The sequence below is a fragment of the Symsagittifera roscoffensis genome, chromosome 1, assembly GCF_963678635.1.
Source record: "Symsagittifera roscoffensis chromosome 1, txSymRosc1.1, whole genome shotgun sequence".
NCBI classification, from domain to species: Eukaryota; Metazoa; Xenacoelomorpha; order Acoela; family Convolutidae; genus Symsagittifera; species Symsagittifera roscoffensis.
Window position 1 is genome coordinate 76,814,638 of NC_087062.1, and position 12,936 is coordinate 76,827,573.

The following is a 12,936-nucleotide window of genomic DNA, read 5'->3' on the forward strand; positions in this document are numbered from 1 at the left end:
GAAGGTTGTTTGAACAAACGTCAAAAACATAATGCGGCAAACCGCAAAAAACATAACTTGCACAAAAAAAACAACTGGCAATTAATTCAAAACTTCCGACCATTCCTCAGCTAGCAGTTATGATCAAACGAGACTGAACAAAAAACAAATCTAGGAAAACCATGTGCCAGAAGCAGACATCAGCAAAAAACGGAAGAGACATTGAAACCCATTATTTCTCAATTGCGTAGAATTTCTTTTGCTGATTTAAACGAAAAAAACCGTACTAAAGCTGTTAAATATTTTTAATAAATAAAAAAATGAAAAAAAACTGGCTTGGACTTCAACGAGATCTGTTTCTATGAAATTCTAGGTAAACGACTTAAAATCTGATTCTAACCCAATATGAAGGCAATGGCTGCACAAGAAGGTTACTCACCTAACCGATTGTTAGCAAAACTAAACATAAGCAGGATAATTTGAGATTCTAACGGCTGTTTCGCCTATGGTTAATTGCCCAATTTTGAAAATATTATTAAGCAAAATTACGGAAGTTTTTGGTTCGTTAGTTGTGTTTCATTGCTGTCAAATTTTCAATGAGAAACAAAACTCTTTATAAAATTGAAGTTGAAACTTATATTCATTAGCATGCAAAGCTTTGGAGGCAAGTTAGTTGAAGCACCGATACTTCATAACTGTGATAATTGAAGTGTCGCCGCAACACAGACTACCTGCGCATATTTTACTGATTAGTGTCACAACGAAAAATTGACAAACACATGATTCAAGTTATTGATTTTAACTAATTTGATTTGAATATTTTGAGGTTTCCATGCCCCCCCCCCCCCCCCCCCCCCTCATCAGCAATTCGACCCCCTGCCGACCCAAAGGGTGCCCCTTTTGCACTATTTTGAGACCTCCATTTTTGACGGGCTACCCCTTAAATTTTTCTAAAGGCGCCTTTGGCGCCAATTATATAGTACTTTTGAAGGGGAAGCTCGAAAGCCGAAAAAAAAATGCAATTTTTTGGTCCAAATTTTTCAAAAAGAGCCTAAGAACGCCTTTTATGGCTTGTTTTTAATTAAAATGTGCCTGCGGTGCATAAACTTTGGCAAAAACAGGGCCTCTTTTTTGCTTGGTAAATATATTTGCTCGTCCTAAACAACAATTTTGAAATCGTTTTGAAAATCCAGCCCCTCGAGAAAATCCTACATCCGCCCTTGGATGACATTTTACAAATTTCAGCTAAAAACCTTTCAATAAGCTCAAAAAAAGCAAGTGTCATTGAACAAACTAAAAACAAGCTTTTTCTTACAAATTATACTTGATTCGAGGCACAAACATGAACAAAAGGCATCAAAAATCATTATAACAACTATGAAACTCAAAAACTTCAGGGTAAAAAACTAGGATTATTGAAAAATTAAAATTTGAAAACCCAAGAAATAACCGCAAGCTAAGCAAGGTTATTGTGCAAGTAGTACAGAACCTTTTGAACATAGAATTAATTTTTAAAAATTTTCAAATGATTGTCGTTTTTTTCGGCGTGGTGTGATAAAAGGATCTGAATGAAAAACTAGAGCTAAGGTATAATCGATAGTCATGGTAAAATAAGCAATTTGGAAAACAGTTTTCGTAGAAAAAATACTAGAAAAATTGCACGAGTAAAATTAGATTTTAGGGCTTGTATTAAGCTATTGTAAGCTTTTAAGCCAACAAAATAAGCTCGTTTTATCCGCTCGAATTAAGACAAAAAACAAAAAATAAAAAGTTTTAAACCGGTTTCTTTTGACACTGGGAAAATGTTCTCAAAATAAGTAAAAATTTATCAAATCACGACTGAAAGGGCTTTAAAATAATATACCACTCATATCTCTCCAATGACTTTTTGTGATAGCCGATTTAACGTGAAAAACAGAAAAAGAAAATGATGACCGGTTGCTAACTTTTTAATGTTAAAAAAATACAACAATTTTTTTTTCAATTTAGCGTAGTTGTTTGTTGCGTGGTGTGATGAAAGGATCAAACATCAAATGCTTGGAACTTAGACAACTTTAACAATCACGATAGCATAAGCAAACTTTGCAACAATTTCTGCCAAATAATGACATAAAAACAGATGAAAGAATTAAAATGTTTTGAATTTTTTTTGAATTCTTGAAGTAAGTTTCTTCTTCCTAAGGCGAACCTAAAAAACCTTGGAAAGAAATTTCACTGGAGTAAAACAAAATTTCGTGGCATAACCTACTATAATAAGCCTGCTGGCTCGCATTACTTGCTCGAAATGAACTGAAAACAAAAAATTGTAAACCAGTTTTTCTCAACACTGGGGCAACTTCTTGAAATTTTTCAATTGTCTTTCGAATCAGGATAGAAAAATCTGCAAAAAGTTTTTTTGTTTCATCCTGGTGATTTTTTTGTTAACTGTATTAACCAGACAAAAACGAAATAAGCCTGCTCGCTCAACTTATTTGCTCGAAAACACACAAAATTTTTGAAGAGGTTTTTCTCGGCATTGAGACATTTTTTTGAAAATAATTTAAAAATGTTCAAATAAATTTCGACTGAATAGGTTTTAAGGTAAATTTTTCAATCCATTGGGATGATAACTTGTGGCACCTGATTTGGCGCAGAAAACAAAAAAAAATGGAAAAAAGTACAACACTCGTGAATATAAAGTTCCTCCTTATTTTTGAAATGCTCGGAACGAAAACGCCTATAAATTTATTCAAATTACCCAAATTGGCAATTTTCAAGCCCGCAGAATCACCAAAATTTCAATACATGTAAAATCAGCTTGTATTTCAATATATAGAACAAATATCCTCACTGCGGTGTAAAAAATTTTCTTCTGTGTTCCATTTTTTCGATTGTCAAACTTGGTCTCTATAAAAAATAGCTGACCCTATTATAAATATTCCGGTCATATTTTTTAAAATTGAAATTTTGTTTCTTTTTCCTTGCCTCAGATAATTGTTTGTTGTGGTGTAGCAAGGTTAGATATTTCGATTACAAAGCTCCTCCCCATTTTCAACACTCGGATCAAAAATGAGGCACCTGGGAAAAACGCAATCGACTAGTTGTAAGCAGATATGGGACCTAATCGTAAATGTTTTTTTTTCTATCTAAGACCAATGAAATAAGGGAGCCTTGTATCGACCATATTCAAACTGTGTCAATAAATAATGGCAATCTTTGAAGTAAGCAAAAAGACAAAAAAAGCAAAATGTTTTAACTTTAACAAGACTTCTTGTCTACAGGGCAAAGACTTGAATGTGCCGATTACCCCTTAAACCATATCAAATCGTTTTTGGATAAAACATTATTTGAAAAACTATAAATTTTGGACAACATCAAAGATCAATTGTGAATATTTGGGACGTACAAAATTAATGCGACCGATTGGCCAGCCTCAACCCAATTTGGAACAACTTTGTTGGTTGTGTGATAACTCGGCACGCATAAAAAATTCGTGTTATGCTTTCCAGAGCATGGCCAAATTGGCAAACTTCAAACTCTCATGAATTTGTAAAAAAAATCGGAGGCAAAAATACCTTTTTATATTTGATTTCAGGGATTTGATTTCTTCAATAGAGTATGACAAATTTTGTTAAAAACTATTATTTCGATCGCCGAAAATTGACTGCATAAAAAACCACCATAAGCATTAATATTTTCTTTTCCTCGAAAAAGGGAACAGTCAACCGTCTTCACATCAAGTTATGAAAATCCGAGATTTGAACAGTACAATCACAAAGATGAAACTGCATGTAGAAAAGACATTCTAAACAGCAGCTATAATAACTCTAAACACGACAAAAACAAAAAGAGCAAAACAAGTACAGACATACGATTGAATGAAACTCAGTTTCAATAAACAGCGGAAAGGTACGGGATTCGAATTCAGAATTCTGGATTTAAAATCAAACGTCTCCATTTTTTTCCATGGCTTCTTGGCTTAGCATAATTTCACGCAGCGTGGATTTAGGGGGGCGGGATGGGAGCGTGGGCGGACGCCCTCCTCCTCAGGGATTTGACTCCCAGCCGACCAAAAGGGTCCCCGTTTGTTCTAATTTGAGATATAAATTTTCATTTTTGGTGACAGACAATAAAAATCGGCGTTTTTGGTGACGGATCTTCGGCGTTAATGTATACTAATTTTGAGAGGGAAGCGCGCGCAGAAAAAAACTCGATTTTTTTGTCAAATTTCTCCAAAACGTGCCTAAAAACGCTTTTTTGTGCCTGTATGAAAAATCAAAAATTTGACCAAAACAACTGCTTTTCGTGCTTTGGGAGAGCTCGGAAAATCAATTTGGTCGACCTAAAAAAGTCGACAAGATTTCTGAAAATTTGTTGAAAAGGTTAAATTGTCTTGTATTTTGGAAAAAAGTTTGGGAAGATTTTTTTTGGAGATTGAGTTATTTGTATTTCGGGACTGAGCTATGGGCTTGAGAGAAGACTCCAACAAATGGCTAAAATGAGCTCTAAAAAATAAAGAAAAATAAGGAATTGTTTTTCAGAAAACTATGCCTTAAAAATTTATTTTAAGAAATCAAATTTACACTAGTAGATGACGGAATTCGGACTCGGACAACGGATTAAAGAGTGTCTGGCCATAAACACTTAGCCGTGCGGTTTTTGATCTCCTACTTTCGCGTTTATTCTATGTTAGATATCAGAAAACAAAGGTTGGGTTTTAGTAAAGCGGATATATCAAGATATGCTTGCTGTTTATTTCACGCATTATAGTAATCAGAAAAGTTTTGTGACTGGCTTTGAAGAAAAAAAAATGGACTGTAACAAGACGCCTGCAATCTTATGACAGTACGCTTGCAAGCTTTATCCATTGAAGGTGATAAAACTACCAGAAAACGAAATTGTTACAAATTTCAAAATCATCATGAAGAAGTGTCGTTTTTTTGCTCGAAATTACGGGTTAGGTTACTACTTACAAGTTGCAAACCAAAAAATGGAAAATAGCGCGGTTGTATCAATCTATTCAATCAGATTTCCACTTACAGTTATTATTTATCATGCTTGCAGATCGGTCAAAAATTGTTTCAACTTTCTTCTCAAGGAGTCTGAAACTTAAAAAAGGTATATTTGGTGGAAAAACATACCTGCGTTTGTTGAAAAATCTGTTACCGTACCATATAAAACTTAATATCAGGGACAATTCAACAACTTTGTCAGAAAGGATCATTTTTGCAGCAAAGCATTTCTCGTTATAATTTTCCAGTTCCGTGCCTTAAACTGCAGTTACTTTACTTGAGGCACCTACAGGAACGTATTATGGTAAGTCAAATTGGGCGGTGAAGCAATCTAAATATGCGAGCTTGGGGGCTAAGGGGTGGGGTGGGTGTTTCTATATTAAACCTTTATGTTAACAAAATATCCAACGCGTAAATGAAGTAATTTTTGGCAGGATTATTTTTTGTTCTCAATCCTGTTAGTTAATACACTCTGCTCCTTTTCGCTGCATTACTTCAAAAGTTTCTACCAACCTCAAAATTGCTGAAAAGTATATCTGATGAAATGTATGTTTCAGCTACAAACAGCAGAGATCTATCCGATGAGCAATTCTACTCAGCCTCAAATTTGATAGACACGCCTGTTATACTCAAGCGCGTGGACAAAATGCACTTCGGCAAACGACCGCAAATACAGCAGGACTTAGAACAGACAGAATTTCTAATGGAAAGGACAGCGGCCGACTACGATGAACATGCGAAGCGCACCAATTCAATGCACTTCGGCAAGCGAGCTCACCTCATTTGGGCTTACGACTCGCCAAAACTCACATTCAAAAAAGGCTCCGAAAGTTCTGTTCATTTTGGCCGCTAAGCTTTAAAATCAAAAAAGAATAGTCCCTTTTCCAGAAGGACACGGAGTAATTACTATCGCTAGAGCAGCAACAAGCAATTATGTACTGAAATTTAGCTTCTGAATTTAGTAATTTTGCGTGAGCATTTTCAATAACTTCGATAACTATGAAGCAGACAATTAATTTCATCTGTCACGTATAGTGAAATATAATTTTGAATGTACAGCTAAACCTTTTCATTCGAACGAAGTCTTGTCATATACGTCGAGAATTGATATAAAAATTTATTCAAAATTTTTATTCGAAAATTGATTTATATTCTAGCTGCGAAATTGATTTTGTTCTAGCTGCTTACCAGTTTTTACCAAAAATTCGAGTATCCTGGATAAGGTTAACTACGTGTAGAGAAAAAGTTTTGGGCGCGTCTCGTAAAATAAATTATGACTTTTTGAAAAATCTTCAATTAAAAATCCGTTGCGAGTAGTGGTTCATATGATGCCAAAAGACCACTTAATTAGACAAAATTATCACTAAAATTAGATCATAGCCGGTTAAAAAAAGGTAATTGATTTTGTTGAATCGAGTTTTTTTGACCAGTGCACAAAGTGGAAAAGAGTTAAGCCAAGGGTGGCTTCAGTTCAGAGCGTTTTGAAGTACATGCACGGGCGGATCTAGGATTTTCGATGGGGGGGGGGGGGTCGGATTTTCAAATATTTTGTTGACTTTTTTTTTAGCTCGTCAAAATTGATTTTTGAGCTCTCCCAGTGCACTAAAAAGACCCTGGTTTGGCCAAATAACAGGCCAAAAAAGCGTTTTTAGGCACTATTTGGAAAACTTTGACCAAAAAATTGCGTTTTTTCGCCGCGCGCTCTCCCCGCAAACTAAAAATTAGTAAAGGGTCCGTTTGTTTTATGTTTCATACTTGTTCTAGCAGTACTACCCAGGCAGCAGCGTAAATGCACTTAACTGATCAGATATAGCACATACTGCTAGCTTAATAACGCAGAAAACATTAGCACAAAAAATGAAATGAAGCTTGCGAGTTTTAAATTACTTAATTGACAAATCACTCAAGCTCCGCAAGCACCATCGTTAAAAGCACGGAGCATGAACAATGCGAAGAGTTGGATCGAATGATGTCGTTGGGTCCGTTTTTAAAAACTTTTTCAAAGCTAATTATGACTACCTCAAGGCAAGCTGGTCGGGGCCACGCGTTTCTGAATCGAGAAAAAGTTTGAGTGTCAAGAAAAAATGGCCTTAACTGTTGTTATTCAAATTAAGTTAGGATAAAAAACCTTTGCTTGTGAAAAAAACTTCTTACTGAAATTTCACGCTGTTCTTTTCAGACAGAAACCCAAGCACTTAGCACTGTGGTAAGGCGTTCACTTTGAAATCTTCAGATCGTGTATTCGATCCCATGCCATGGCAATGATAGTGTGTGAGGACAAGCTCTCACTTGACCTCCAGCTTCAGGTCTACCACAACCTGACCAAATTTGGCTGCAATAATGGTACCACGTAAAAGTTCTAGACGCAAAAAAACGGCCTTGAGTCGCAAAAAACAGCTTCGCTCAGCAAAATAACACTGTCTTGAATGTGGGGAGATAATACAAATGGACTATCCTCGACAGGACTGCAGTGTGCTATAACTAATTGCATCCATTTCAGCACAGTTCACGTTGCTTCAAAATTATCCTCGATTGACTCGCTCGGAGCTGAGAGATTAAAAGATTACGGTTTTTGTTCAGACATACAAAGAAAATGTCGGAATATTTGTGCTCAGGGTCTTTTTTTTCGAAGGCATTCTCAGACCAATTTAAAAATTGCCAATTTGCGAAAATCTCAAACTAAGCGAACAACAAACCCAGGCCGTTAAAATTAGTTCTAACTGATTTGAAAAAAAGGAGATACATGAGTTTTCAAATTTCGGGAGATCGAAGACGCATTGTAAGAAACCTATAACTTCAAGAATACCGATTTGAAACAAATCTATTCTATTCTATATCTACACGAATTTTTCGCCAAAACTTAACTGCTATATCTCATTTTCAATTTAAAATGACTTCGGTTTTCTGCAAAAGTCAGTAAGCCAATGGGAACGTCTAACGATTCTGATTAGTTGAAAACTTTCCATCATTCGTTCCCTCCATCATGAAAAAAACCCAATAATTTCTATAGAAATAATTTCAGCATCATAATGAAGAAAAAATGCTTCTCATTAAAACACAGTGTATGTAATAAAGCATCTGTTGATGGTTTGGGGTAAACAGTCAGAATAATAGGAAGGGTGTTAATGAACTCAAAGACATCGAAAAATTGTCCACCGTTTTTAAGAATAATTTAATAACCCGTAGAGCTCTTTTCATATAAAGAAACTATCGTGAAAGCTTTTTAATTTAAACAACTATTTTAGGAAAACCAGATAAATATGTAATCTCACTTGTAACTCAGAAAATAAAAAGCAGGCTCAATTTTTGAGTTGTATACTTTCGTTCTCAGAAACTGCAATTTAAGCTCCTTGGAAAATGAAATCAACGCTAAAAACAGTTGACATGATTTAAGGCTACTTTTGAAAACGAAAACAATAATTAATTAAATTCCAACATATTCATCAAAATAAAAAACAAAAAAAAGATAGATCAGTTTTACAACGTAACAGTTTTTAGTTCGGCATACAGCAGCTCCACTCCGAATCACGCGGTCGAACAAAAGATCATCGAATCGAAGTCCATTGTGCAAAATCTGGGTTACAAATTCGATTGATTTCTCCCTAGTATTACACAGCAACCGGGGACACAAAAAATGGTTCTGATGATTTTAGCAAAATATAAAAACCATTTACGTAGGAATTGAACAAAGGACCAACTTAACATCCTCCCCCTCAAAGCCGTTTGGGGGTAGGATGTTAACTTGGTTCTTGATTGATCCACATTGGATCAAGTTAATATCCCCCCCCCCCCCCCCCCCAAGCCGTTGGGGAGGGGGGATGATGTTAACTTGGTTATAAGTTGGGAATTTTCAGCCAATCAGAATCGAGCATTATACATTCAGCGCTAAAGTAAATGCTGGGGTGGAAGATCTTAACTTGTTAACTTTAACTTGTTCTATCTGTGGGGTGGGGGGGAGGGGAGAGGAGGATGTTAACTTGATCCTGAACATTTCCCACCCTAAATGATTTTATCTCTGCCAAAAATTCATTAGATGAAATTATACAGGAATCGAAATAAATTTGTAGTTTTATAGGTGTTGGATATTTTACGGTTGAATCCAGGGGCGGATCTAGGATTTTCTTGAGGAGAGGTGGCGGATTTTCAAAAAAAAATTTCGAAAATTTTGTCGACCCTTTTTTAGACAGGCCAAATTGATTTTCCGAGCTCTCCCAAATCACTAAACGACCCTGTTTAAAAAAAAGCAGGCCAAAAAGGCGTTTTTAGTTTTTGACCAAAAAAATCGTGTTTGTTCGGCGCGCGCTCTCACCTTAAAACTAGTATATTGGCGCCTAAGGCGCTTTTAGAAAAAAATTAGGGTACGTCAGCCAAAAATGGATATCTCAAAACAGTTCAAAGGGGAGACCTTTTGAGTCGGCAGGGGGTCCAATCCCTGAGAGGGGAGCGTCTACCCCCCCCCCCCCCCCCCCACCCCCCCTAAATCCGTCCCTGGTTGAATCCATTTCATGTATGATTGCTAAGTTCACCTGCACTAACAATTAGAGTGTTTAAAGATTCCTTGTGAAAAACAATTTTTTAGGTTTTTGATTATTGCGATTGAAAACAGATTGCTTTTACTCGCACCTGATTGGCTATAGCTAGAATCTCCCCTTTAGTTATGAGTGCGGCCATTTAAAAATTATTTACAGCGGAACGAGTAAACTAAAGTACCGCGGGTTCCTATGGTTTTATAAGGAATCAATCAATCTAATCTGCTCTGGTAAAGGTACCACATCTGCAGCATCAACAGACTCGGCCTTAATGCACGACAGGATTGAGAGGCTGTGCTTTTATGTCGGCCAGTGCTAAGCTTTGATCAATCTCATCGTCTATTTCTCCAATCACCGCCACGTTGTCACCCCGCACAATGTACAAGCCTAAACATTAACTACACACTTAGTTCAATGGTTCAAACTTAGACAACATACAGTCGGAGAAGTGTCAACGAACGCAAACAAAAAAACCTGATCTCTAAAAATTGATCCACATTTCAAATTATATCAATCACGGGCAGATCTAGAATTTTCGAAAATTTTGTCGTCTTTTAAAGCACTCTGTCTTAAAAAGACTCTGTTTTTGTCAATTTTTCTGCGCCGCAGGCAAAGTTTTTTTAAAAAAACAGGCCAAAAAAGGTGTTAATAGGCACTTTTTGCTCCCCCCTCAAAATAAGTAGATAATGGCACCAAACGCGCCTTTAGAAAAATTTTAGGGTCCGTCAAAAAAAATCGATATCTCAAAATAGTACAAAGGGGACCCTTTGGGTCGGCAGTGGGTTGAACTCCTGAGGGAAGGTCGTCCGCCCCACCCCCTCCCCACACCCCAAATCTGCCACAGATATCAATCCTGTAAATTTCGAAGCAAGAGTTGTTTTTCTAGAACCAACCCATTGGAGTGAAATGCGGCAACTGTTTCCAGTTTTGTGCATTTCATCGGGATAATTTAGTTTGTATTAAAAACGTTCTAAAAATAAGTTGCAATTTAAACTTTCATGAGTTGGTATCACTTAATTAACATGGTGGTGATTAACAAGCCAACCCTGTAATAACATGATGATCATTTTGATCATCAATCCAACTCGTCTTTACCTAATTCGACCTCCTCGACTCCAGCGTCTGGACTGAATACTCGTTCTCTGCACTGTTTCAGGATGAGATTGATGGTCTGGTCAAACCCACTCAGAGTTCCCAGAATGGTCCTGCCATCACACGTCACGATACACACAGTGCAGTTAACCATTACGTCCAACGCTGCTGACGCCATTTGTCACACACACGCTCAAAATATCTCAAAAACAAAAGAGCACATAAAACCGCAAGTATGCATAGTCGAGTACACCAAAATCAAGGGTCCCACAACTTTCACTAGAAGGAACAGTAGCGAAGTTGAAGAAAAAGACATGTTTTTTCCTTCACGGACCGATTTGCATGTTAGCTTACTCAGCAGGTGCGACCCCTTCGAATTTCATTTCTATTATCGCTAAGAAAATTTTAAATATGAGTGCAAGTTCTTTAAAACTAACCAATATCTTCCATAACTAACGACTACATTACTTATTGAAAACATGTCTAACTTGTCGTCAGATCAATTTGAGAAAAGATAGAATAAAGAAATCTTCAACACTGATTGTTTTCTGGTACTTCTTTAGGATCTATTGAGACCCAAGAAATTAGAGTAAGAAAAACACCATTATTAGCACACGACACATGATGATTATAAAAAACCTGCACGAATAATTCATCCACCACATCACCATAACGCATACCTTCTCTCCTCTCATTTCCCAGTTTCCACAATGCTCACTATATAATTATCGAAGAGAAGAATTGTTTGTTTTTAAAAATCACCTTTTTACCCTGATTTGCGACGGAACACTTACATTAACTTCACTTATCCACTAAAATTTACACAGATGCGAAGCTGCGCTAGCTCTAGAGTTCTAAAAAGTGCAATAAGAAAAGTAAAAATAAGCCTCTAATTAGTGAAAACTCGGCGAAGTCTCGGACTCCAACCTACTGCGACCTTGACATTTTGAGTTTCACGCACTAACCACTTAGCCACGGACGTGTAGTCCATCACAAACACTAGCCACAAATCAAGCCGAGGACAGATGCTTTGAAAATTCCAATGCTACAGTTCGTGATTTTAGCAAAAAAAGAGCAGTAGTAAACAGTTTTAATTAACACTTTTATTTGCGTGTTCGTTTGGAAAAAAAAGAAGATTCGTGCTAAAACACTAGCTGCTCGCTAGCGTAAAATATGTTCATTTCCGTAAACCTTTAAAACATTGCAATATATTGGCATTTTTGAACGCCAACATGGGAAACTCTTTAATATGAGTGAACTGAAACGCCAGTTTAATAAAGTTTAGATTAAACACGTATTCACGCAGAGGCGAAGCTGTGCACCACATGAGGTAGAAAAATGAAATTCCAAAAAATCCAGAAACAGGAGCTAACTAACTGAAAATAGTAGTTTTGAAAAGATAACATGCCAAGACATAAGAATGTGAAACTAGCATCGGATGACAAGTTACCACGCGGCTACAAAGCAGAACAAGACTGCTCGTATCAGGGCGAAGCCCTGAAAGTTCCGACTGCCTTCTACCGTTTATGGAGCGGTAATAACATAAACAACATAAAAAATTAAATGAAATAAAATAAATGAAAAACTTTTTTTTCTAAAATTTGAAAATTTTTCGATGAAAATCATCCCCCACACGCCATATAAAGTACAAAACAATAGATTTGGCTCCTTGTAACAAATCAATTATGGCAAATAGGCTTCTTTCAACCAATTTGGAACGATTTCAAAGACGGATTAAATCTCCGCTTACTCGTTAATGGCGCGAATTATATCGCGCGTTAATTGTCCCAAATTGGTCAAAATGGCAATCTTTAAACCCTCATAACTTTACGAAAAATGATCACAGGTGAAATATCTTTTCAAATTTAAGCTCAAGACAACAATAGCTTTCGATTGATATAAAAAAATTCCATCAAAAATGGCTAGTTAAAAAGTCGAAATTTGTCTGAAGAAAAAAAAACCCACCCCGAGCACAAATATTCCGTTACTTTCATATCGAAAGTCGGAACAAAAACCCTGAGCAGAAAACCTTCAATTTGAAAAATTTCCTAAGACTAAAACTAACAAAAAAAATTGATGTTCCATTCCTACTCAAAAACACACAAACGCACACCGAACTTTTTCGCTCATCCTACGACGCAATGAGGCCAGTGAGTCGATATAATATAGGCCTAAAGCAATTAAGCCGAAACCAAGAAAACACTGAAAATTAAAACTCATTTTCGAACAGATATTTAAAATGCTAACATGCTCAAATGTCTGTTGAAGAATTTCCAACAGAGATTGGTAGATAGGTCTTGGAGTGAAACCGGTTTTTTAACGGGAAAAATGCCTTGTGCCCGATT

At 36.4% G+C, this 12,936-nt stretch overlaps 2 protein-coding genes across 3 annotated transcripts in view; one reads left to right on the plus strand and one right to left on the minus strand.

The window, feature by feature from the left end:
- Positions 1-12,936, plus strand: part of LOC134849377 (kelch domain-containing protein 1-like) — a 381,010-nt gene that overhangs the window by 163,144 nt on the left and 204,930 nt on the right. The gene's annotated exons all lie outside the window — the stretch shown is intronic.
- LOC134857052 (U6 snRNA-associated Sm-like protein LSm8) lies at positions 8,383-10,790 on the minus strand. 2 transcript variants are annotated; one of them, XM_063873398.1, is made up of 3 exons: positions 10,595-10,790; positions 9,740-9,886; positions 8,383-8,544 (listed from the first exon to the last, which is right to left on the minus strand). In XM_063873398.1, the coding sequence occupies exons 1-2, from the start codon at positions 10,767-10,769 to the stop codon at positions 9,768-9,770; spliced, it is 294 nt and encodes a 97-aa protein (XP_063729468.1). In that variant the 5' UTR covers positions 10,770-10,790; the 3' UTR covers positions 8,383-8,544; positions 9,740-9,767. The 2 variants fall into 2 exon arrangements, with proteins under 2 accessions (XP_063729468.1, XP_063729467.1); XM_063873397.1 differs by having other exon boundaries at positions 8,383-8,548; positions 9,722-9,886.

Bases quoted from the DNA above. Each gene is read 5' to 3' on its own strand.
- LOC134857052 (XM_063873398.1), bottom strand. From the start codon at position 10,769: ATGGCGTCAGCAGCGTTGGACGTAATGGTTAACTGCACTGTGTGTATC. The intron at 9,887-10,594 runs GTAAAGACGAGT...GTTAATGTTTAG, and splicing joins AGTCGAGGAGGTCGAATTAG to GCTTGTACATTGTGCGGGGT.